Source organism: Epinephelus moara, chromosome 12, assembly GCF_006386435.1.
Source record: "Epinephelus moara isolate mb chromosome 12, YSFRI_EMoa_1.0, whole genome shotgun sequence".
NCBI classification, from domain to species: domain Eukaryota; kingdom Metazoa; phylum Chordata; class Actinopteri; order Perciformes; family Serranidae; genus Epinephelus; species Epinephelus moara.
This window is the reverse complement of record NC_065517.1, coordinates 3986051-4013517: the sequence shown is the minus strand read 5'-3', so window position 1 is coordinate 4013517 and position 27467 is coordinate 3986051. Positions and strand designations below refer to the sequence as shown.

The 27467-nt window shown below is 41.0% G+C and overlaps 2 protein-coding genes across 7 annotated transcripts in view; one reads left to right on the top strand and one right to left on the bottom strand.

Annotated features, from left to right (window-relative positions):
• Positions 1-427, top strand: part of hmbox1b (homeobox containing 1 b) — a 32292-nt gene extending 31865 nt beyond the window's left edge. For all 3 annotated transcript variants that reach the window (XM_050057758.1, XM_050057757.1, XM_050057759.1), the window contains exon 10: positions 153-427. In XM_050057758.1, coding sequence (XP_049913715.1) covers positions 153-296 — 144 coding nt within the window. In that variant the 3' untranslated portion in view covers positions 297-427. The remainder of the gene's footprint in view (positions 1-152) is intronic.
• Positions 428-7730: 7303 nt separating this feature from the next.
• Positions 7731-27467, bottom strand: part of LOC126398424 (kinesin-like protein KIF13B) — a 72022-nt gene continuing 52285 nt past the window's right edge. Inside the window, exons 35-42 of one of the 4 annotated variants that reach the window (XM_050057753.1) lie at positions 24127-24279; positions 23642-23719; positions 23170-23226; positions 17196-17289; positions 16767-16885; positions 12835-12900; positions 9762-11163; positions 7731-9635 (exon numbers count right to left, since the gene is read on the bottom strand). In XM_050057753.1, the coding sequence (XP_049913710.1) occupies positions 9385-9635; positions 9762-11163; positions 12835-12900; positions 16767-16885; positions 17196-17289; positions 23170-23226; positions 23642-23719; positions 24127-24279 (2220 nt within the window). In that variant the 3' untranslated portion in view covers positions 7731-9384. The remainder of the gene's footprint in view (positions 9636-9761; positions 11164-12834; positions 12901-16766; positions 16886-17195; positions 17290-23169; positions 23227-23641; positions 23720-24126; positions 24280-27467) is intronic. The other 3 variants (XM_050057754.1, XM_050057755.1, XM_050057756.1) reach the window with 3 other exon arrangements.

Here is a 27467-nt window from a genome sequence, read left to right as displayed (position 1 = left end):
TAATTGGACAATTGTCATCTAAGGGAGGGTTTTAGTGGACAGTTGGTGAGTTAGTCAGCATGAGGGCAAAACCAGAGAGGTGGAAAATGAGTCTTAACCACATAAGTAGATGTTTGATCTCTTGGTCTTCTAACTCTTCCTCCCTGTCTCAGGATGACAGTGCAGCACACAGCGAGCACCAGGACCCCATCTCTTTGGCTGTGGAGATGGCTGCCGTCAACCACACCATCCTGGCCCTGTCCAGAACTGGAGGGGTCCCCAACGACATCAAGACGGAGTCCCTGGAGGATGAATGAACTGCACAGTAAATGGGATGGAGGAAGCGGAAGAGAGAAACGACAGAGTCGAGAGGGGAGAGAAACGAGGAGTTCAAAAAAAAGAGAGACCAAAATAATGCTACTTAGTAAACCTTCTGAATCTGTCCGTCAGCCAGCCCCCTGCCAGCTGTTCCTCCTCTCTCGGCTTCCCTCCTCCACTCCCCTCCTCCCACAGAGTCCATGTAAACAGTAATTACCCACCACCCCCATCTCACCCTACCCAATATATTGACACAGCTGGCGGAAATGGGTCACTATACATCCTATGAAAATGTTCCACAGAAAGAAGAAAAGGGGGCAATCAAGGCCTTTAACCCCCAAAACGGTGGCCCTCGTCTGGGATTTGTGTCTCCCGGGAACTCCCCTCTCCTCCCTGAATACACTCTCTCCTCACAGGATACCTCTTCTCTTCCCTCTCCTCTTCCTTACTCCCCCTCTCCTTCCCTCTCCAGCCTGGTTGTCTGAGCCGATCCTCAGTCTATCTCACCTCAGCGTCAACCTCAGAAAAATAACGTGTACTGTATATATAATATATATATGGTTCTTATGGTTCTCAGTCACACTCTACCTACCTACATAACCCTCAAAATGCACCCTCTTCATTGTGCAATTCACCTGAAGAGCAGCCTCCAGCCTTTGTGCGGGGAAAGATGGATGGTGAGAGTTTCCTTCTCGCCCTGTCTGGCACCGAGGCAGTCAGTAAGGATAATATCAGCAGACAGAACTGTCCAGTCACTGTCTCATATCCTCTATAGTTCTTATTCCTCAGTGGAGTGGCTTTTTGCTTTTTTACAGTAGACCTGCTGTTGGATGAAAACCTCAAAAAAGACGTAGCCTTAAATTCATACAGACAACTCCACTTTTACTTTTTGCAGTATATGGCAGGTTTTTTTTCCTGACAACAGGGAACGACCAGGAATTTTTTAGTATGCATAAAAAAAGCCAAACTTAATGTGAAGGTTTATGTCCAGCAGCAGCAGTGGTTTAAGTTCTCTCACCTGCATTTCCCTCTGGTTTTAGCCCACGTGGCGACTGGATATACAATCATTTTTGCCTTGGTATTTAGCTTCCCAGTGACACTATCGTTAAGTACTTGAGGCTATGAGAATCAATTTAGGGTCAATGTGATAATCAAGCAAACTTAAGCTATCTAATAAGGGGAATTGTGCTTTGTTTTAAATGTCATCCATGCCAAAGGAAAAGATGCTCGGAGCATAAAGCTAAGAGGCAAAGCTAAGACTGATCTGAAACTGACGTTCATCCAAAGCGATTTATACTAACTCCTTTGGCGCCCGTAGGTTGTTTGTCCCGCTCAGTGAAGCCTCTTGAGCCGGCGTGCCATCGCGTGCGGGCTGGACACTACAGCAGGCCTGTGTCGGTAATGATAGGTATTAGCAGCCACACATATAATGATAAAATACCCCTAAGCTATTTACTACTTGTTCTGTGACGCTGCCTCTTTATAATAGCCTAAAGAATGTGCTTTCAGAAGATTTTTTAAATATCAGTGGTATCAAATTAGACGAAATCCACACTGGAAATGGTTTAGAATATCAGAACTTCTAACTGAGGTGATCTCTGTTTTAATTTCATCTATGTAGTCTCAAAGATTAAAGCACCACTTTGAAGGGAATCAAAGACATTTTAAGTGGTGATATTGGAAATAATTTTCCACTTTTTTTGCCCGCGGTGGAACTTCTCCAAAACCATCTTTGAGCGGAGATAGTGGTAATGTCAGAAGCAGAGACAAAGTCCTGCTGTGTTCCTTAAAGGTTCCTTGGGGCTTACTAATTGCCGAGTATTAATGCCTTTTCAGTCTAAGACTGATATCTGAGGAAGTTACATGAAAGGTTTGATGACTGTACGCTTAACATGAGGCTAGAGCCAGGAGATGGTTAGCTTAGCTTAGCTTAGCATTAAAGCTAGATACAGCGAGCCCGGCTCTGTCCAAAGATTAGAAGTCTGCCCACTAGCACCTCTAAAGCTCAGTAATTAATCCTTTATATTTTGTCTTGTTAAAGCCATACTAAAAACTAAGTTCGAAAAAGACAAGTTGTTATTTTACAGATGGTTATGTGCTGATTTTTTTTGGCCAGGCTCAGTGACTTCCTGTGCCCTTCTTTTATATATGAGATATAATGTGTTAATCAGTGAGCTTTTAAGGGGCTTATAGAAATATATTTTCACTTTTGGACAGAGTCAGGCTTGCTGTTTTCTCTTCCAGCCTCTATGCTAAGCTATGCTAACTGTCTCCTTCTTGTAGCATCATACTTAGCATAGAGACATGAGAGTGGTATCGATCCCATCTAACTGTTGGCAAGAGAGAAAGCAAATATATTTCTTGAAATGTCAAACTGTTGCTCTCAAGGAACTCTCGCCTCAGGCCTCATTTCCACTGTACAGTATGGCTTGACTCAGTCAGAACTTTTCTTTTTTGTTGTGGATAGTACCTGATACATTCCTCGGTCAAGGTTTCAAGCGAGCTAAGCCGATAATAAAAGGTGGAGTTAAAACTAGGGCTGGACATCTATTTGAATATTAAACACAATTTTGGCTTCCCACAATTAAATGAACATGATCCACTGCTATATTGACGTTTAAAATGCTTTGCTCATAGAAAACTCCACTGCATATTTACATTCAGTGCTTCCTAAACTAACAGCCAGCCTCCACTTCTCAAGAGCTGTCGTGCTGCTACTTGTGTAACCTGCAACAGCAGCTTGTGAAAAACATTCCTGAATGTTGCGACCGCAGACGGGCAAAACAAAAATCATGCGTCATCATCCGTTCTTCGGAAGTATATTGGATTAAGGAGAAAACAAATCACATGCAAACAGTGCATGAGACTTGTGTCTGCACCTCAAAGCAACAACTTGTTAAACTGCTTGAAAAACACCACAATCTGCATTAAGATGAATGCATCAAGGCTGGGAAGAATAACATCGCTAATGTTGCCATTATCCCTGTCCTCCTTGGCCAGTGTCAACTTAGACATCCATGACAGCGACACTGCAGCACGTCATGGTATCGTGACCACTGTATAAAAAAACCAAACAGAACAAAACACAGCAGCAGATATGTATTGAAAGCAGGTGCACTGAATTCAGATGAAGAACCTTATTTTAAGTCTTACTTTGATGCAATAATAGCAGGAATGTAGCACAACATGGAAGTAAAAGCAGTGCTTTGTTGATTTAAATGTGAAAGCGTAATAACAATATTTTGTCCCCAAAAACATTTAGGGCTGCACGATAATATTGGCACGTCTTCGGTATAGGCCAATATCAGCTATAAAATGAACTATCAGAATTAGCCAACATGCTTTTTCTTATTTAGCACAATAGATGAATATTACATATATTGAAAAGCGTTGTATTTTATGACTCCATCTGCTGGTGGGTCATCATGATGAGAGTATGCATGCATAATGTGGTGTTAATTACGCTACAGAAGAGACTTAATGATCACTAAAATTGAAGTTGGAAAAAAAAGTGGATATGATACCATGATATTGGTATTGGTTATCGGCACATTGAATATCAGCAAAAAGTCCAATATTGTGCATCCCTAAAAATGATTAATGAATAATTAATGTTCGTTAGAAATAACAATCTCAATATTGATGAAAATCAGGATTATCATTTTGGCCATAATCGTGCAGCTCTAGTTTAAACTACAGCTGCAAGATAGTCAAGCTAGCTTCAAAAGCAACCACTTTTTTTTTTATTCCCTTGACCCAGATTTTTAAAAATGGCAGCCCACTAAACCACGCTGTGGTCAGTTTAAGAACGTTCTGCTGTTCGGTTGCTGACGAAAGGATGGCGCTACAATGACGTCACAGCAGTTTGATGGGGTGTGCGATCAACTGAGAATCCCGCCTACTATCTGCAGTGGAAAACAAAAGGAGAAAGGTACTGATATTAAAAGTGAGCTGAGTAGAGTTGAGTTGAACCATTCAGTGTAAATGAGGCAGTAGTGATGGTTTTGGAGAACTGTGGAAATATTCTTCAAAGCAGGATTAAACAACGTAGTTAACCAGAAATCACTATAATGCTTCATGTTTTAAAAAGTCAAATATGGCAATGAATGATGTTTGAAATCATCTGTAATCTGGATCCTGCTTGTAGAATAGCTCCCAGCCTCGGGCTCTAATCTAGTAAAGCTCTATTTAAATCTATCGCTGGTGTGTGTGTACGAAGCTGCGAACACAGTGACTCAGTACTGGGAACTGTGTTTGAAAAAGAAAGGGTTGAAAGATAAAAACAATATGTATTTATATTCATTTTTTATGGTAATGTACAAAAAAGAATGACAGATGTTTTGAAATGAAACATGCTTTTATTGTTAAATTAATCATGCTTTTTAATTTCTCCTCACTTGCTTTTCTATTATCATTTAAATTGTTTTTCTTTTGTGTCATCCCTTATTTGACTGAACAACAGTCTCCCCGTTTGTGTCTGAGGTAGTAAGCTATTTTGTGAAAGATGAAAAACGATGCACCTTATTTAAAATAAGAATCGCTGTTAAAGTGTAACCTTCCCTCCCCTGAGCCTTCCTTTGAAATGGCAAACGTCCAATATACTGATACGGGGCCGGTGCGGGAAAACATTTCAGCACAGCTGCTTCACACACACACCATATCATATTAAATCAAAGCCCCAGTATGTGCTGTTATCTCCACACCAAGAACGCCACACCAAACTCCATCGTGAGATTTTAGTTTCTTAATAGTGATATTCTTGCAAAATGCATAACTCATACAATATGGCTTTGAGAAATGGTAACATTTATAAAGACAATAGACACTTTACTAAGGTTAGTATGAAAATAAAGTGCTGATGTTATTCAAAACACAATAAAATTCAGTCCCTCCAGAATTTCAATTCTGTTTTTGGGATTGTTGCAGCCATCAATGTCTGATTTCACTGCAGCTTTTCCAAAACAAAAAAAAATCCTATTGCGTGTTGCAATGTTTATAGACATTTTTTGAAAATTGCTTACTATGAATATTCAGCGTTACCTGCAGAATTAGGGCCAAAACACACCAGAGACGAGTGCCACACCCCCAAAAATACGCCCCTATTATTTTCAATGTACAACCCCACACCAGTGGCAGCTAGATACACGTCAGCACTCTTGGATGTGTATTTCCAGTCTCACCACTCCAAGAATTAAATGTGTTTCCCCCACTTGCTCTCTGCTTGTACATACCTGCTCCCATAGCAGCTCTTTTTCTCTGCTTCTTTGGAAGCTTGACTCCTTTCCTCACCGTTGTTGTACAGAAAAATTGATGCTGTGTCTCTTGTGTGACAAAAAATTAATGAGATCGGCGCAGCGCTAGTGATGGCCAAATGAAGCCATGTGAAGCATTGTCTTTATTTTCTGAGCCCACTAGATGCCGCTCTTGGTCTAAAGAGAGAGGCTCAAAGAATAGTAATTCAGTGGGCTTTCAACCTTTGGTTGAGCAAGAAGCGCCATCTAGTGGGCTCAGAAATTAAAGACAGTGCTTCGAGGCTTCATTTGGCCATCACTATGCAGCGCTGAAGGGCTGTCTCCTTGATCCGCTTTCCTTGTGTTTTCTCTGCCCTATTAGCACAAGCTAACACAAGACAACATGATGTCATCAGCACTCATCATATTTTGCAGCAGCGGTCTACATCCACCACCAAGACGTTAACGTAGATACTTGGCTCAACTCTGTTTTTAAACCTGTTAGTAACCATTGGGTAACGGTAGCCATTACTAACAGTTGCTAACAGGTAGCACTGTCACTTTGCGTGTGTGTTTGTGTGTGTGTGTGAGACTCCGTTGTCTCAGGTGCAGAGCTCTGGTCCTGCAGAAGTAGTCTCATGATAAACAGCGAAAGAGAGGGGTTCCCTGAATCAATATCCCGTGCGCAGCTCTATAATAAAATGAGATTTTACTCATTTTAAATAGTCACAATCGCGGTAAAGTTGCAGTGATTGGACACAATTGGAAGTTTGCACAGAATTCACTGGGATTGGCTGTATTCCATTCAATTAAGTTCTTTTTTTTTTTTTTTTTTAATGCAACATCACACCATCCTGGAGGGACTGAAAATTGTTTGGATGCTGCAGTTTGATTAAATGTGTTCCATGTATGACAGTTTAAAGGGACTAACAGAAATGGCCAAGACAGAGCTAGGAGGCTGATCAACTGTATGTTTGACCAAAAACTAAACTTTGAAGTGAACTATTCCTTTAAAACTTGAGATTTAAAGATCTGAAAAGGAGCACACACTTATTATTGGAATTGACTTGTACTACTCACTTGTATATGCAGAGTATATGCTGATAAAACACTTTTTAAAATGAACAAGCAAAGTGTTTCTTCTATTTGAAGGATTTGTGTCTGGAGTTTGGTGTGATGCTCTGTCTCCATACAAAGAATATTGTATGTTTGAAATAAGTTGCGTGTGGAAGGAAAAGAGTACAAAGAGTGCATTTAGAGATTATTCTCTCACTGTAAAACACTTTTTAAAAAAAATGAATTGCCTTAGTGTTTGAGAGATGCCATGGCCCAATTAGCAAGTACAAGTTTTAATCCAGCAGTATTTTATGTGAGCATTCAAGCTTGACAGAAATGTTTATGGGATGGAAGAAAAAACCCTCAGGTGCTCAAGAAGATTCTGTGCTTTTCCAAGAGAAAACTGGAAACAGATTAATCTTTTTAACACACTGAAATCTGAAACAGGCTTTCCCCACCCAGTGTTGTGCGTACTCCAGTGGTAGTGCTTACTCTGAAGGGGTGTCCTCTCGTGGTGTGTCAGGGTCAACATGTCTACATGTCCTTCTGTGTCCCCAGTGAAAACACCATCCACTTCATCCCAATATAGCTCTGATAAAGAGGACTGAATGCTGTTGTATCAATCTCAAATCTAGTTATGTTCAAAATTACTGTATTGCCCATTTCAGAATTTAGTGCCTTTTTTGGACAGTAGACTGTTCTGTAATTAAGATGTAGTATATATACATTTTTTTGTACAGTTTCTTTGTTCATTTTTTAACTTGTGTTTATTTTAGTATGATATATATATAATGTACAAGAGAATAAAGCTATATCAATGAGACCTTTTCTGGATTTACTATCTTGTTGCCATGCCTCCACACCAGCAATAACTTTTGACTGGGGACACTGTTTTCAGGTTGTGCATCCATCTGTTCCACTCTCATAAACATATCTCCAGGGAGTTTCTTCAGATTTGGCATGAACGTCTGGTTGGGCTCAAGGACCTCACTGTGACCTCAACCTCATTCTTGTGAACATATCTGAAGAACACCTTGAGGGAATGTCTTCAAAATTGGCACAATTGTCCACTGGGATTAGATTTTGGTGGTCAAAGGTTACTGAGGCCTAACAAAATACACCTGACACAGATTTGTCACACACTGATTGACAAGAGCAAAACGAAATTTATTTAACAATATAAAAAGTTGATTTTGCTTTTCATCATCAATACATGTCTTCATCTTCAAATAAATAAGCATTCAGGCATAGTATAAAATATCTCATTTACCAGACAAAAATTAATACTACAGTAAATGCGTTCCAACCGACAAACCCCTTAAATATTCCATACAGTGTCATTCGAAACTTGGAAATGAAAAAAAAAAATCCCCAAAAAACAGTCTCACTTTATCTCTGTTTAAAATGAAGTCACTATCAATCAATCTTGACACACTTGCTCTGAGACAACATTGATTAAAAATGTTGCAAGATTTCAGTAGAATTCATCAGAAAAGGAGTGCAAGTTTATTTTTCCTAAAACAGTAAAAATACACATTCAAGAGCTGAAATAAGCTCAGTCAAGACCGTTTCCTGCAGTACAGAATTTGGTGGTGTATCACTAAGGCACATCTGTGGAGTAGTAGTCGTGATATTTCAAGGCACAAGAATAAAATTATACAAAAGGTATAAAACAATTTGCAATACTTGGGCGTCTATCCAAACATGTAGCTGCATAACACATTTTGAACATTAGAACTCTGAGCACATCAAAGTGTATGCAGTACAGTAATCCAGTTAACTTTAGATACTATTAACATTTAATTCTACACAGATCAGACAACATTTAAACCACTGAGAGGTGAGGTGAATAACACTGATTATCTCATTTCGATGTAATGTTCTGCTAGGAAACTCTGGTCTTGACATTCATGTGGATGCCACCTGACACACTCACTCCCCTATAGCAACGGCACTGCCTGATGGCAGTGGCCCGCCAGCAAGACAATGCATCTTGTAACACTGCAAGAACTGCTCAGGAATGGCCTGAGGAATGTGACAAAGAGCTCAAGGCCTCAACCTGGCCTCCAAATTTCCCAGATCCCAATCCGATTGAGGATCTGTGGGACGTGGTGGTGCCCCACATCACTACCAACAGGACTCAAAGAACCTGCCACTAGACACCAGACACCACATGACAGGGTGGGTGGTGCATGTCAAGTATCATCCACTTAAGCGCCAGGACCCAAGGTTTCCCAACAGAACATTGCATTGTAACTGGATAATCAACATAATTCACTTCACCTGGCCGTGGTTTTAATGGATTGGTTGACTGATGTACATGCAAATATACTTTTGCCAGGCAAGTGGCAGAATATACTGAAAGGAAAAATGTGCTGATTTTGAGACAGCCCTTTGATAGTGTCCCTGGAATAATCCATCCCAAACTGAGACAACCACCATTTCAAATGAAATTAATAACAGAGAAAGGGGTTGTTACATACATTTATATACCTAAAAACATTAACATTTTCTGGTAAAACTATATTTCTTTGTGATTTTCGAAAACTAAGTACATTAGGTAGGATGGAGTCCTTTAATATGATGAGGGGTGAGAGGTCTCCCTCTACCCACACAGGAGCGTGGACTGAGTTATCTTGTGTTGCTAAAACCTAACAGTAGAGGATCAGATAAAGTGGAGCCTATGATCGATCTGGCCAAATAAAACATCGTATTGTCTCTCTTTCTGAAAGCTTACCCTACAATCACATCAATCAGCTGCTGTAGGCGGGTGTCCAGGAATTAGCCGATACTGAGCCTCTCAAGTGTTCCATGACTTGCGGTTCTCTCCTCTGCTGCGGCCCGTTGATGCCCCACCACCTTCACCTTTAGCCAGAGCAGTAAGAGCTGCCAGGTTGGGGCTGGATCCAGACAGGTTGGCACTACGGCGCTTTTGATGCTGGCGTCGGCGCTTGTTGCCGCCCCGGCTCACCCTGTCTGGCCTTACCAGCACGCCGTAACCAGGGTTACAGTGGAAGTAGTGTTTGCCACCCACTGAACCGTCATTCTTCCCTGGAGAAAGATGAAGAGAGGTTTGTTTGAGATTCTGAGTGGGGACAGAACTGAGCATAATGTATGTGAAGAATGCAGTAAGATCAATTAAAATGCATCTGATAGAGACAGGACAGCTCTACTCACCTGCTGGTACCTCCAGCTCCACTCCCACCCAGGTACCCGCTGCAAAGTCCGTGGGTCCAATGTAACGGACAGTGCCGCTCTTATTGTTCCCCACATTCACGAACTCCCCTTCTTTCAACCAGTCAGGGAGAACTGCAGTTGCATCTCCATCCTCAGTGTCAGAGATAATTTCCAGGCTCTCCATTGGCACAGAGAGGTTCAGTCCCGCTCCAAGGCTGTTGGCCCGGTCAACCTGTGCAGGCTTATCCTTCTCCTCACTCACAATACACTCAAAGGACTTGAGGTCTGAAGACTTCACTTTCTGTATCTTAAAGGGGTTTGCCGCTGTGGAAGTAGGTTTGGAAGGCTGAACACTGGACAGAGGAGGAGCTGGTGCTAAGGGAGGGTTCTTTGACCCATTGGCAGGCTCTTCCTGTTGGACTTCATCTGTGGTTGAGGATAAAGTCTGGTCGGAGGTGCTACTTGGGTCTGAGGCCACAAAAGTGGCTTGTTCTTCGGTTGAAGCTGAAAGAACCAAATTTACAGATGGGGCAGGAGCTGGAACTAAGCTTTCAGACATAACTGGGAGCAGGTCTGGAGCTGGATCTTCAGCACTTTCAAAGGTTGTCTGGTCTTCTTCAGGTTGCTGTGACAGAGGGACAGTTGTTTGAGACTGACTTTGACCTTCTTGTGTGGAAGGTTGTGTTTCACAGTACAGTGACAGTTCAGCTTCTGTCTTGTCTGTGGCAGCCGGCTTGAGTTCTTCCATCAGAGGGGCTTCTGGTTTTGAGTGGTCTGTTTGTGAAAGCTCTGTCTGTTTGGTTTCATTCTCCTGTACCAACAATGAGTCTATAAGTGTCTCTGAATCGTCCAATTGTTCTGATCCTATATGGTCAGTTGTTGAATCTGGCTTTTGTTTGCTCTGGCATATTAAATCTGTTTCTGCGGCTGAATCAGGCTCTTCTTGCTCCTTGTACTGGGCTAATGGAGACCAGTTTGGTTCTTGGTGACTCAGGTTTACATCTGATGGAGTATCATCTGGTTTGGACTGTGGCGAGTCAGTCCCCTCTTCAACTGCCTTATCGTCCAACACCAAGACTGACCCCTTAGGCTCTGATTGGTCCACGACTAAAGAATCAGGGTAAGTGTCAGACTGTGTCACTTGACTGTCCTCCTCCTCTTCATCTGGCACCGCCTCAAAACCATCAGCTCTGCTGCCGGATAATGGAGGTAGGTCCCAGCTCAGTGTGTAGACATCTGACAACGTTGCTGTAGATATGGTAGTTGACATGTATCCACTTGATGCTTCGCTCAATGGGCTAGGGTTGGTGTCTTCTATGTCTCGGATGATTGGCGGTGGAAGGGGCACAGATCTGGAGCTCTCTGTTTGGAGGTCGGAAGGAATGATTTCCTCAATGGGAACCTAAGAGATAAACCGTGGCAACAAAGGTATTAGTGACTCAAAATGCAGCCCTGTCTGAGATAGCATCGGTTTCCAAAGTTTACTCTTAATTCCATAGAATAGAATATAGAATATATTGGTATATTGATGAAGACTGTTGCTTATTTCTTAATGTTTGTTGTTCTAAGTCAGGTAGTTCTCTGTTAGACCAAAACCACTGATAAAACTTGGGTTTATTGTTCTGCCTCAAGCTAGTTGCTTTCTTCGACTGTCTGTTTGGTTTTGTCTGTTTTATTAGCTTTTTCTCTGATAAAACCTGCTTGCTGCAGCTGACAACAATGTTGATGAGAGCCATAAGAGTGAATCAAACCAATTAATTTGTCTGACGTCAAACCAAAACAATGTGCTGAAAGATGCTCAAACCCTCAACAGAGTTCAGAAATGAGTGATAATCCTTTGTGGGTTCATCAGTATAAGTGACCTGGTTCACATTACATGTGGTCTTTTGATCCATTGTTTAACTTTAAAGAAATCTGTACCAACCTGTAAAAACAGCATAATGCTATACATTGCAGTAAGTCTAATTAAGGAAACTTATTGGTTGTTCTTGATGGTTTCAATTGTTTCTCTCAGTCATTACATTACAAAACACAAACTAAAGAAAAATAGGAAAAATAATGCACGGACACACTTAAGTACAAAAAACACCACTCACTATCCCCTTCCTATAACAGGGTTTTCACACGTTTTGATGAACATTTCAAAACATTTCAAAACCTGCCATGAACCAAAATCCCAATGTAGGCTCTCACTGAAATCTGAGGAACATAATAGCCTCTTTTACACCTTGACTCAACAATAATGTTGTGAAGAAGAAAACAACCTATTTGCTTTTTTTATTTTTTATTTTACACTGAACCTAATCTTGGAACCCACTGCCAACAATAAGCCTCCGGGAGTGAGGGGCAATATTTCTGGCTGATCTGGTGTTGCCAGCAGTTAAATTTATAAACCGATATCTGAATATGAACGCAGATACATTTAAGAAAGCTGATAAAAAGCTAACTCGTCATCAGGCTACAGCTGATGGGTTCTGAGATTGCATTCAGTCAATGTGCTCCACCTCTCCAAATGGACTGTTTTCCTGCCGCTCAGATGTCATTGATCAATAGTACTCGGACTACAGATGGAACTACAGATTACTTCTGACACCAAAATCTTGTTCTGTCACCTACAGAGTCTGCATGTAGATATCTGTTTATGGAGATTACACAGAACCAACCAGTGCGTGATTTTAGCATGCTGGCTTTCCCAACGCAAAAAGAGATTTCCGTACCTTTAAAACAGAATGGTGAGGAGAAATAACGGCGCAACATTGTGCCTGGTACAGGCTGTGTAAAAGGGGTTAATAAATAAGAATACAATAAAATACCAATAAGAGCAATATAATTATATTAGTTCTTTAACTTAAGGTCTTATCAATTGCCAGGCTAGCATGATTTCCCCTCCATACTTGCAACAGACAGATCAGAAGTAATACCATTGAGAAAAGTGTTTGTAATTAAAGTAAAGTGTTTTTGGATTCTTTAGCGAGATAATGAAGGGCACACCATATTTCAACATAGTTTATGTCTCTGCATTTCTGATACATATAAATATCTATTTAACATCATCTGGGGTTGGAGAACTTACCGGTTGTGGCTGTTTGCTCATGCCCTCTTCAACACTTGCTGACTGCACCATGATCCGAGGCAAAGTCTGCATCAGGAAAAGAATTTAAAAGATGTTCAGTTAATGGCAATTTAAACAAAACAATCTTAAATCTGTAAATGGGCGCTTAAGGCTTGTCAAGCAGATTTCAAGATGTAATCACGAGCAAGTTGGTGTCATTTCAGTGCAGTTCCACCTGGAGATTAGATATTAATATAAGCCTGTAGTTTTCCAAACCTGTTCATTATACAGTGTGCATGAAGTGGTGATTAGCTGCTGTGAGGGAATTATAAAGCTCAGGCTTCAGCATGATGGCAAGACAGAAACGGAGCCTGTGGGGAAAAAGTTAATCTACAATTGTAGAAAGATGACAGATACTGTAGGCTGAACATCGTGCTGTACTGTTTTCTCTGGCACCATCACAGAATACTAAACTGGGATAACAAACTAGGCCAGTTGGCCATCTGTCATAATATATTAGGACTCAGACACATTATTATTGTGTATAATCAGTTTAGCACATCAATATATTAGAAAGGAGAAAATATTTCATTTATTGTTGTGATCAGCAGTCAAGATGTTGATATGAAATGCAGAAAGTGCAATAAAAATATTTGTTCATCAGATCACTCAGACAGATAATCATGATAAACTGCTAAAACAATCAGGATAATTGCACTATAATTATAATTGCACCCAGAATCATTTATCCCTATTCAGTATTCTAATTCCCTCTTTGACACTCGATATGATCCCTCAGCTGATTCAATATTGTGTTTGATTTGCTTCTCAACATTTTTTTCTAGTTTCTGAAGAGGGTCTTATATCTTGAGATATTTTAAGATGTTGAATAAATCAAGACAATTGTTTGACTGTGTGCTTGGCAGACACAGTCCCAGGATATTAATCAGGAGGATTGTTTGACTCTCTGGCACCCCTGACATCACACTCTGAGGGAATTAACACTTCATTCTTTAAACTCTGATGATCAAGATTAGGCGGTTTGATTCGTGTTTCTTTGTGCTTTTGCTCTGAGCAGAACGACAACCTACGTGGACACTATGTCTATCATCAGAGAGCAGGTCAAACACATCTATTCTATCCCTCTGTGGCTCACAACAGCAAACCTGCAAATCAACACAACACATCAGGTTCACAAGAATGTAACAGATGCACATTGCGTTTTCATTTAACAGAAATCACCAGAGTTACTGCCTTGCCATTGTATGCCTCTGCAAATCAGTCAAATTGCAGTTACAGTTTACAATCCTATCTGTGAAAACATGGATGCTCCACACACATCTCACCTCCAGCAGCACAAAAGATCTATACAATCAGCACAGTTTCATGATTAATGTCACCACTTCAGCATCTGACCAAATGTCTCCCCTTCTGTTCCTAAGATAGGACACTGAGTAATGTGTTTTTGTAGAACATTATGATGTCACAGTGACCTTTTGGATATAAAATGTCATCACTTCATCATTTGATCCTATTAGACATTTGCGTGAAATTGTGTCAAAATTATTTGAGTTCTGGCCAAAAACATATTTTGTGAGGTCACAGTGACCTTGACATTCGACCACCAAATTCTGATCAATTTATTCTTGAGTCCATATGGATGTTTGTGCAAAATTAGAGGAAATTCTATCAAAGCCTTTTGAAGATATAGTGTTCACAGGATTGAGACACACGTAAGGTCAAAGTAACCTTGACCTTTGACCACCAAATCCTAATCAGTTTATCATTGACACAAAGTGAACGTTTGTGCCAAATTTGAAGAAATTCCCTCACGTTCACAAAACTAAGACAGATCCAAGGTCAAAGTGACCTTAAACTTTGACCACCAAATGTAATCAGTTCATCATTGAGTGCCATTGAACATTTGTGGCGCATTTGAAGAAATTCCTTCAAGGCGTTCTTGACATACTGCATTCATGAGTTAAACAATAAAACAGGTTTCACTTGTTAATTTGGGCAAATTGGACAATGACAGTGACAAAGAGAACTCCAAACTTTTGTTTTCTTTTTGTTTCTTTGTAATACATAACTTTGTTGTCCGGTACTTACCCATGGGATTCACAAGACTGACACGGATGGACAGATGGACAGATGGACAGACAGGCGGACATACGGACAGATGGACGGACAACCAGAAAACGTAATGCGTCTGGCCACGACTATTGCCAGCTCGGAGGCATTTTTAAAAAAAAAAAGGGATCAAGAAATGTAGCCAGCACATGAGAACACTGTTTATCTATCAGTCAGATCTGTTTAAAGTAGGGTTGCGACAGTATCAGACTTTCACGGTATGATATACATCTATATATATATATATATATATATATATATATATATATATATATATATGTGTATATATATATACGTCTCAGAAAATATCGCGGTTTCACGGCATTACGGTACCATGGTGTCACAGGATTATAATTATTATCAGTCAGAATTACCCTTAAAGGAATCAAAACAGAACGGTTATTTTTGGTTTGGTTTTATTACTATATTTGAAACTTGAAGCCATTTTTTAATGAAAGTATGTGTAAAACCAAAGTTGACATTTTCTGTCCAGATGTATTTTTTTGCCCCGATATTATAGATAAGCAAATGTACATAGTGCGATAACCATCAATTTTAATATCACGATATACCTTGAAACTGGTATATCGTTACAACCCTAGTTTTAAGTCTTTTGAGGTGTAACCAAATCAGGTCTTAAGACCTTGAGAGCAAGTTCATGTTCACATTACAAGTCATTATAGAGGACCTATCCACTGTGCTGACTGTTTTTCAGCCAGGTGTTTAGATCAGGGTCACAATCAACCACTCACCCAATTTATGAACACCCCCTGCTATTATTTGCAAAACGCGAAGCTTTTGTTTCTGTGTTGACCTTTTTCAAACATCTGTGGCAGGCATGGTGGAGTGAAGCGCTAATTAGAGCGATGGCCTCAAACAACGCACCAACAAAGCCCAGCGGGTTTTTATTCCAACCAAACACCAGGGCACGTGATTTCCCTGATTAGCCTCCCTCTGCGGCGTAAGGTGCTAATCAGTTGAATCAGATGCTGTAGTGTCTGGCTGCAGTGAAAAACTGTAGACTCCTGGGTCTCGATGGCACATGATTGGAGATCAGTGGATGCGGAGGTGGCGAAGGAGCGGGGGCGACGCGTCAGGGCGACAAGGTTCACCTGCTCCTAATTAACCCTCCTCAACACACAGTGTGCTTCTGTCTCAGTAGGAGCTGTTTGTGGAGCTTCTGCTCTGATCACAGACATTATACAGCACGTCAATCACTTGGTAGACACCAACTACATTTTTACTGTATGTGCTGATGGTTTTCGTCCTAAGCCAGGTACTCAAATAACCTGCTTTTAATTCAACACACATAATATCATGACTCAGTTAATTCTGAACACAGAGCCTAGAAAACTTCATTTTAAAGTTTACTGGAACATTTAAACTGTGTTTTCTGTAAAACCAGACAGTGCCAAAACACAATGATGTTTGGTATTCATTAAAAGGTTTGGTAAATATAGTAAGGTATACTTGACAAGAGCTTTGCATCAAAACTTTTAAAACATGATATGAGGTCTACACAAAAGCACACTTATTCGTTCCTTGTTTATGATGCAGTTTATCAGCTATTTTTGCAAACTTCTAAAAACCACTCATCGTAGGCACTGAGGCATTTATACACTTTATCTGTTTATTATTTGTGTTTCCATCTACATAAGCTCTGTTTCCATGGCAACAGAAGAAAAAGGACTAGCTGATTATGAGTAGAGGGGATATTTAGATTCAGGCTGCAATGACGCATATAAACTTTAAATCCCTGATAAGACAGCAAGCAGAATACAAGCTTAAATCCAGAACGCTGTGAGCTGACTGAATGAGTGTACCTGCTGATGGACAGCTGTCTGGTCTCTACTATCTTCCTTCCCACCAGGAAGCAGTGACTTCAGCAGCTTGGGTATGGCCTTCACTGGAGGGAGATAAGACGCAGCAAAGCCTGAATGCACTGATGGAGAGGACAGAGAAAAGAAGAGAAGAAGAGCAGGTTGCAAGAGCAGAGATGGAGAAAACAAGGGCAGGAGGAAGAAGGAAGGAAGGAAAAGATTATGTTTTTGAGGCAGGGAGGAGGGAAATTGAGAGATGTGTTGGCAAAGAAGAAAATGTGCTAAATTAAGATTCATAGCAAAAGGACAGATATAGTTTTCCACTGGCTACAGCAAAAACAGAGCTGATGACATCAAAAGCAGCAGAAAGGGAAAGATAATTCAAAGCCACAGAAAGAATCCATTAGAAGATAAAGGTTTAATCCGTTGTACCTGTCTCTGGGTTCAGGTTCTGGGATATGGAGCTGGGCAGTGTGCGTCTAGATGAAGACAGCACAAAAGAAAGGTCCTGGTGGCTCTCCCAGCCCTGCACACACAAGAGGCAGAAACCCAGAGGATCATACACATGTGGCTTTAATGAGCATCTCAGTACTCTGTGACCTTCAGCAGCCTCTGTTGGGGACCAGAAAAACTGCACACACTGAGAGATGTCCTCTCTCAGTGTTCTCTGTCTATTTCTGCCTTTTATCCATTACCTTTAGCTAACTATTTTTAACCATTTATCATTACCTTTAAGTAACTATTTCAACCATTTATCCATTACCTTTAGCTAACTATTTTAAACCATTTATCATTACCTTTAAGTAACTATTTCAACCATTTATCCATTACCTTTAGCTAACTATTTCAACCATTTATCCATTAGCTTTAGCTAACTATTGCAACCTTTTATCCATTACCTTTAGTCAACTATTTCAGTCATCTACCCATTACTTTTTGCTAACTCTTTCAACCTTTTATCCATTACCTTTAGTCAACTATTTCAACCTTTTATCCATTACCTCTAGCTAACAATTTCAACCTTTTATCCATTGCCTTTAGCTAACTATTTCAACCATTTATCCATTACCTTTGGCTAACTATTTCAACCATTTATCCACTGCCTTTAGCTAACTATTTCAACCATTTATCTATTACCTTTAGCTAACTATTGCAACCTTTTATCCATTACCTTTAGCCAACTATTTCAATCATCTACCCATTACTTTTTGCTAACTCTTTCAACCTTTTATCCATTACCTTTAGCTAACAATTTCAACCTTTTATTGATTGCCTTTTCCTAACTATTCCAACCATTTATCTATTACGTTTAGCTAAATATTTCAACCATTTATCCATAACCTTAAGCTAACTATTTCAACCTTTTATTCATTACCTTTTCCTAACTATTTCAACCATTTATCCATTACCTTTAGCTAACTATATCAATATCTTATTATTACTTTTATCAAACTATTTCAATGGTCTATCCATTACCTTTAGCTAACTATCCCTACCTTTTATACATAACTTTTAGCTAACCAACCATTTATCCATTACTTTTAACTAACTATACTTAGATGATACTATATTATTGGTTGTAATTTCTGTCTTTAAGTTATATATAAAAAAAAAAGAGAAAAAAATTCATGCTCTCACAGCCCAACTGGGGGGTATCATATAACAGGGCTCCCACTCCCCTGTAAAGCCCCAGTTACAAAGAAAGAAAGTGACAAAGAAGCTACTCTACCATTTCTGTTAACAAATCTTGCTAAACCTGCAATGTTCTTACTGCTGTTAGACTCTATGACTCCTGTTTCCTGAACATGGGATGGGGTGCATCAGGGTTAGGCTGACCTCAGCACCACCTGTATCATACTCTCTTGAGAGAAACCCAAGCAGCGGCTGCACTCTGCTGAGTCTGCCCAGTGCCCAGTGCCCAGTGACAGCGGTAGAGGTTTGCGGTGGCTCAGCCCAAGTGGCAGGTGGACAACAACAAGCACATTAACCGTCATTTCTGTAAGGAAGAGGACCCTGCTCTCTTCTCCTGAGACAACGAAGTGCCAGCAGCCCAACACTACCCACTGGACAACCAAGATTTCACCATGGGCCTCCTTGCCCAGCCCTGTGGTAGGCCTCGCCCATGTGTCCTCCTCCCTAGGATTGGATCCATCTTTGACTATTTGCAGCATGAATGGACCTCTCCACTGAGCGCCAAACCCTGGTGTACAGCCCTTAATCCACTGCCGAGGGCTGAAAGTGAGACAAAGGAGTGCTCCCCCATGAGATCAGGGTTTGCCTCATCTGCTCCACCTCCCTCTGGCCCGGCCAAGGTCGGCTGTTGCTTTCATCTGAGAAAGACAGGGTCTGGATTCTTCAACTGCTGTTACGCCAGTGGCAATCACTAGGTTGTTACTGAAATAACAACAGTTGCAGAAGCCAGACCATGTCTCAATCAGTATGGTCTTCCTGGCAGGATTCCTGGACCGGCTGACCCACCAAGGACCAAGCTTAACATGGCAGGAATCACAGAGACCCAGACTACAGCAGACACTCTACTTTGGATTTCCCAGGAAATTTCACTATTTTTGCTGCTCAGATGGGACACAGACATCTTTGGCTGGGCTTGTCCTCCCTGAAGCACAAGGAGTAGCACTCCTTCTTCAATGCTCCCATCTCCACTAAGTCGCTCTTCTGCCCCAACATACAGGATATGTTAGCTACGTTAGAGACTATCAAGAAGCTTCCCTCGAACTAGCCCTGCTCAGCCACTACTGCATCCCCTGTCCCTATGAACACGGCCAAGGTGGCAGTGTTTTGGTTTAAATTTGCGCTACATTTGGATGGGAACCCAACTAGCGTCGACAGAGGGTCAGTGGAACTGTGTCAGAATCCATCATTCCAGGTTACGGTCATTACCTCCTCATTTAGGTTGAGGGTATCTGCTGAACGGCTTTCTGCCCCTCTCCTTATGCAGACATAGAGGAGGAGCGCCTCCACACCTTGTCCTCTGTGCATGCATTTTGTTGTTATGTGGAGTGCATGATGGCTTTCAGGCAGTCTGACCAGCTGTTTGTCAGCCACAGCAGTCGGGCTTAAGAAGCCCCTTTGTCTGCGCAGCAACTCGCTTGCTGGTCTTGCAATACAGTCCACAAGGGTTATGAAGTAGTGGATCTCACTCCTCCAGGGAGCCTGAGGTCACATTTCACTAGGGACATCACGTCCTCCATTGTGCTCTTTGGGAATGTCTCAGTGGAAGACATCTGTTTGCCCACCTCTTTGTCTAGAGCAGACTTAGGCATTGGATAGCAACTAGCTTTGCTTGCACTGTTGTAGTCTGGTACAGGCAGGTGATGCTCGGCCGCCGGACTGTTTTCGTTCTTTCTTTGGGTTTCAGACTAGTGCTGGTTCGGGCCTAGCTGGGAGTCAACTCATCCCTAAAGCCTTTGTCAAGGCTTTAACCAATAGCAAAGCCAGAAGGTGGAATACATGATAAATAGAAATAGTAGTTACTTGGATGTAACTACAGTGCATGGCCCTCTAGCCACAAGCCCAGCTAGTCCTAGCAGTTGTTGCTGAGTCGCAAAGGAAGATGAACAATGCATGCACTGGGGCTTTATAGGGGGGCAGGTGCTGTGTATAGACCCTTTTACTGTTTGTAAACAGTATGATGGTTTTTGGTGGGGGGAGCTTAGCTGGAGGCAAAACAATTCTCCACAGACATTAGCTAGCACTAGCTAGCAAGTTAGGTTAGCTTGTTTTCGACAATGGAGGAAGACGATGCAAGTGGTGCATTCTGAAATACTCATTGTATGTGAGTGCAGTCTGGCACAAACTGGACTGTTTATAATTTCAGAGCCCTGTTGGAATGTACCATTCGGTTATTCAGCACACTACACTCTCGGAGTGGCAGAGCGCACTCTGAGCACTCTGTCTGAGGAGACGGAGCAACAGAGCGCTGAAAGGAGTGACTGTGTGATTAACTTAACCATTCATTAATTCAAACAGAAATATAACGCTCCATTTCTTCAACCAATAGGGATTCATTTAGTATAGAGCGTCACACTGAATTTATGAATGCACCATTTCAGGTCACTCACTCTCCTGGACCACGAGTGTTACTTGAAAAAGTAAACCCTGACCAACGGGACCAGATTGGCTGGCCTGTATGCTCTCACTCAGTGGACAGGATTGCTGAAGGTGGGATGGCTGGCTTTGTGGTTGATTACTATGACAATTATACAAAGGAGGACAACAATCAAACAATTTCCTCCAGTTTGTTTTGCCATTGAAGCTAACATTAGCTAGTGCCCTAAGAGGTTAGCTTTATGGAGAAATCTCCGTAAATATTCCTCTTAATACCTCCCCAATTTCTGATTAGGTGGACATGATAACCCTTCATGCACATGATGTTATTCATCCCTACAACATTAAATACTTTTTCCCTAACCTCATATGAAGTGTGTGCTGCACATGCGAGCATTTTTGATGATTGTCTCCAGTCCTGTTTTGCCTCCAGCTAGGGCTGGGCGATATGGACAAAAATTGATATCCCGGTATTTTCAGGCTGAATGGTGATACACGATATATATCCTGGTATTTTCTACAAAGTGGGCTACATGTTCAGTTGCAAGCTGATCCACGACTAAAGTCCCCTGTTATTTTTGCTGCATGTGTTTTTTTCCACAGCAGGGCAGGTAAAAGAAGTTTACCCGTTGGAGGTGAGCTGTTTGCAGAGGTACAGTAAGAGCCTGTTGTCTGCAGCTCTTCATCACACATCTCACTGTTACTGCTTTTACTCATCCTCCCTGCCGTATTATTAGACTTGTCTTAATTTAAGAAAAGCCGCTAATACAGTTCAGCTAATTCTGTAATAAACATATTTTAATTCCTATAAGGTCTTAAAAATGAAAGTCCCCCGTTATTTTGTTATGTAAAAGCTTTTATTGTGAAGCAGCAAAATAAGGAAATATGGAGTTTTTCGAGCAGCAACTTCACACAACTTCTAATACGGAGATTCAGTTAGAAGCTACAAAAGTACTGAGAGCTGAACACAGAGAGACTTTAAAAAACATTTCTCTCTGGTCTCCTGTAGACAGAGGTGAGGAGAGTCTCCCAACACACGGCTTGTTTGAGGGGGAAGAGCAGGGAGAAGCGGGGAGAAGCGGGGTTCGCTGTGGTCAACTAGACGCCACTGCTACCCGCTTGATGGTGGCCGGCCCAGCTTTTGGATTTATTCCGCAGAAGGAGTAGATGCTCAGCTCGCACTGGGCATCTAAACTGATAACGGAAGCACATTACACACAAAACACAACAAATCTGCGCTTGGCCGGACGCGGCTAAAAAGTTATTTTATTTTATATACTTTTATTAATCCCCCTGAGGGGAAATTCAATTTTTTCACTCTTTTGTCATTAACACACAGGTCTGAAAGACACACACATGCACAAACAGGAGGGAAAGGACCACAGTATTATGTGTGCTACTGCTGTAACTTCATCCATCTCACAGACTGATTTAGCGTAGCTTATGCAACATATAGACTGATGTCACACTGTAGACTAATGAACAGACATTAAACAGAGGAGCAGCTCTGTGTCTCTCTGAGTGTTAATGGAGAACCTGCAAGTGAGTGAGAGGGGCGGAGCTGTACGGAGAGTGTGAGAGAGGAGAGGTGCACACTGGTGTGCATTATGTGGCGCAACTTGACCCTATATCAATATAAACGGTATTGTCTAAATCTATATCTTGCTTGAAAATATATTGGTATATTGTAACATACCGATATACCGCCCAGCCCTACCTCCAGCTAATAAAATGAAGTCATTGTGATGTCTGTCCTAAAAGTGTCTATAAGCTACCCCCAGATTGGGTGGTGAGTTTATCAATTTTCCCAGGTGCCAAGGCAGAGCCTCAAGAAGGTAAACCAAAAGCGAGGCCTGTAAAGGGCTACGCATAGTCATTGAACTGGAGTTGCAGTCAGTCAATGACTACTTTTTACAAAATCAAATCAAAATCAAATCATCATGTAACCCCTCAGGCTCATATTTTGGCTCCTTGAGGAGTCTTGTCCTATAGTTGTTAACCACAGGACATGACACAATTAAAACAAATATTTAGGCTTTGGTGAGATGCTAATTTTGGTTGGGTTTTGAAGCCTAAGAATTTATCTGAACAAATCAAATAGAGCATCAGAGAAAGATAAAAAATAAAAAATCTATGTAAATTCTGAACATGGTCATGCATCATTTATGTAGGCTGACTTCATTCTGTTAAATCTGTCATTTATATTATGGAGACAATCTTCTGAGATAAGGAAAACAACAAAAACACAAAATCCATATGAAAAACAGAACTGAAAGACTGAGACATGATGAACATATATATAGAAATGACAGGATTAGTAGACAGGGTTTATGCATCTCACCTTGAAATCATTGAGTCTATGAGTGGAGGAGTAGAGATCCAGACTGCTGGCTGACAGCTGGTTAAAGGGTTAGAAGGTTAGAGCCACGGTGGTAGTGAGACAGGTAGAAACCAGAGAGACCGTTTTAAAACCAGTGAGACAGGATAACACTCGGGAGACATGAAGGAACAAAACCTGAACCCCAGAATATAAACAAGCCTAAAATAATTGACTCTATCTTGTGGTTAGCATTAAGAAAAGTTGTGAACACACACCAGTGAAGTTCAGTGTGGTTAGAAAATATTGAGTTAAGTTCATGTCAGTGATCTAAGAAGTAGAGTATGACAACACAAGCTAACAAGGTTATTGCCTTTGAGGTTATTGGACAGGTTCCATATCTTGAGCTACTATCCAATAAGGCCATAAACACCCTATGTCAAAAGAGCCTGAACTATTCCTTCAATGTTTGGGTCATTGAAGAAACTTCTCTTACCTGGTTGATGTTTGGAGAGCTCAGGCAGCGTCTGGGAGCTTTCCCTCTGACTGCCAGCTGTTCCCTCACAGCCACCTCCTACACACACATACACAAATGTGTTTTGTAGCATTATAGAGTAATTTATGGAGACACTATCAATCAGTTCCTCTGTTTAGATGCTTTGTATTCTGTGGATTAATTAGATGCATTTGTTTCTGTTTTTGGCAGGGTAAAATGTTCCAGTTCTGGCTCTGGATGACATTTTCCAAAACTGCATAAAGAGCGAAAAAGACAATGAGGATTTAATGTGCTCATGCGTCAGAGAAATATCAATCAGAGGAACACTGTTAAATGAGAGACTGGTCAGACGTTTAGCTATTCTGAGTGAAGGAAATGATGCTGAATACCGTGTGATTGAATGTTGTTTTGATGTTTGGAGATCCATATAAAATCTACAAAGATTAGACTCTCATCTCAGGTGTTCATCAACTATATTTCCTGACCTGTCGAAGTCTGTCCAGCGTGAGGATGTTCTCCACAGCCAGGACGCTGCGGAGGTATTTCTCTATGGCTGCCTCACTGTCAGCTGACTGGTCATCCTCAGCGCTGGCAGCCAGCCTGGCCAACATCTCCCTGTCCTCTGGGCCATGGATGTCCTGTGGGAGCAGGGAGACAGTGTGAGGGGCAGTGTATTACTTAATGCCAGCTCCTTATTCACCCTGCTCAGGGTTCAGTTATTTACATTATCCTGCCTATCACAGCATAACATTTAGCATCCCTGACAAAATGTAAATGTACAGCTCAAAGGTTTTATTACAGGCCACAGAATTCCTCTCTGGTTCATTATTTAGAAAACACAGACGGTAGCCAGTTAGCTTTAAGTATCCAACAGTGCTGTGTAAAAAAAAAATGTAAAGGCCTACATGCATAAAACATGTTATTGTAGATGAATTTAACCAGAATTACTGCCTCTGCGAACCAGTCAAGTTGCAGTTACAGTTAACATCTATGTTTGTCCAGATTCATACTGTATGTAGCCTTGACAGCTGACAATGCTTCAAATATAAATGTGCCTGCAAAGAAGCTACATATTTGAAAACATGAAAACTTCACAGACATCTTCCCCTGGACAACACAGCACAATCAGCACAGTTTCAAGGTGGACACGAAAGATTAGTTTCACTAATTCAGTATCTGACCAAATATTTCCCCTCTGTTCCTGCGTTATGGTGTTGAGTAATGGCCAGAAAATGTTTTTTGCCAAACATTATGATGTCACAATGAAGTTGACCTTTGAGCTTTTGGATATGAAATATCATCATTTCAACATTTTTATGCCATTAGACATTTGTGTGAAATTTTGTCATAATTAGCAAATTAATTCTTGGGTTATGGCCAATAACATGTTTTGTGAGGTCACAGTGACCTATACTTTCGACCTCTTACCACCAAATTCCAATCAGGTCATCCTTGGGTCTAAGTAGATGTTTGTGCCAAATTTGAGGAAATTCCCTCAAGGCCTTCTTGTCATATGGCATTTATAAGAGTGCAAGGTCACAATGACATTGACCCTTGACTACTAAATTCTAATCAGTGCATTCTTGAGTCTAAGTGGACGTTTGTGCCAAATTTGAGGATATTTCTTTAAGGTGTTCTTGAGATACCGCCTTCACGAGAATGGGATGGACAACGTGAAAACATATCACTCACTACTCACCACATAGTCCACTATATAGTGAGTTTGCCATTTTGTAATGCTGTATAGTTTTATAGTGGAAATTATCATACTCTTTATAGTGGACTCAAAGTATCCCACAGTGCACCGTAACAAGTAGTGTACAACTAATGGCCACTCACCGAGCAATATATCCCATCATGCACTGCCCCAAAGGAATGGACAGACTATATGGGACGGACACCAAGACGGACGACGGGAGAGAGAGCAACTGGATTACAACCTGCTGTACATGTTTAACTTATAAAGACATGTTGAAGTTTGTTTTACCAGTTTCTCTGCCATGTAATAAACTGTCAATTTAATGTGTAGCTGTCAGTCCTCATAGAGATCAAAACAAATCAGCAACTTATCTTCTCTAGTGCTTAACAGTTACTGTACAGAATAGGGCTGATAGGGCTAGCTAATGATAGCAAGCTGGGTCGCTACTAACTCTAATTTGTGCTGTAATGGTGTAATGCATACATTATACATTAAATTCACAAGTTATTACATGACTGACTGATAAAACAAACTTTAAATCAACAAAGGTTTAACTGAAAATTACTTACATTAGTAGGACAGGTTGCAATCGCACTGCTCTCTCTCCTCTTCTCTGTCTGCCAGTGTAACGTCATTAATAGGCCTATGTTTAATGTGTGCAGAGCAGCGCATCACAACACAACACAACACAAACTGCCACACAGTAGTTCTTTGTAATATTGTTTATTAATTTGGGAAAATACGCTCAGTATAATTTCATGTATTTATCATTAATATGCATGACAGTATTTGTTTTGGGTGGTTCACCAGCCAACGTTGATATGGCATGTCTTAAACTGTACAACAGCAATAATGTAACTAGGGAATGCAATGTCTGAAGACGGACAATTGCAGTGTGCGAATGCTCCATGCTGAATAGCTGACACTACACTGCAATTCTTGGGTAAATGTGTATGAATATCATTGAATAGTTGAATGACACCAATACTGTGGAATATTTCAATGTTTTTGAAAGGCTGACGTTACACTGCAATGATGGCTTAAAGCTACTCTTACCTTTCTTGCATTTTACACAGCACTTAAAAAAATTTGAACATCCACAACTCCCGCCTCCCTACAAAGTCCCATTCCCCTCCTCCTGCAACTCCATCTCCCTCCAAAGGCCTACTCCCCCCTCCTCCATTACGTCCTCATTACGTCTATGATAGACGTAGGCGTTGGCAAGGCAACCTTAGATACACGGAAGAAGAGAGCGGGTGTAACGTTACAACCAAGACAGTCAAATGCAACCCCGGAGTTTTAAAACTCAACCAGAGTCAGTGATGACTGATGAGTTTTAGAATAAGGTTACAGTGCTAACATTAGATAGCAGCGTTAACATTACTAGTAAGTGGAAACACATAAGGAAGATAACGTTCATGTTTCAGAGGCTACGCTACAGTAGGCTAATGTTAGCCATTAGTAACTGGATGCTGTGTTGTCATATATAACATTATATGTTATATTAGAAGCAAACTAAGCATAACGTTACCTGTCCTGCACAGTCAAACGCAACCCTGGAGTTTTGAAACTTATCTGGGGTCCGTGATGACTGATGAGTTTTATAATATAACATAAACACTTACGTTAGATAGTACTGGTGACTGCCAACAAACAAGGAAGATAATACAGAGGTTACGCGAGCGGTTACGTCAGTCGGAGGCCTCCACGTGGGGAAGACAACAGGACGCTCGGCCAATTAGATCCCTTTTAACTCTGAGCAATCATTGCATTCGGACCGAATGCAATGATTGCTCAGAGTTTTCTTAGAACTATATGAGAATGGTATAATTATGAGTTTTTATCTCTGGTGGAATTCACTTACATTTCAGTGTGCCATCAGCTTATTAATAGCATTTTAACTTAAACAAAGAAAAGCTAAAATTTCCGGAAAAAGGTAAGTGTTGCTTTAAATGTATAAGAAGAAGGTTAAGTGATAGGAATAGTTGTAAAAGTTAAAAGGGATCTAATTGGTTTGTGGAGTCAAAATGGTTGCAGGTTAGATAAGTGGTACCACAAGCTGTTTTCCAGAAATTTCTCTTCTCAGTTTACATAGGAGTAAATGAGGGGAAAATTTGACTCTCCCTT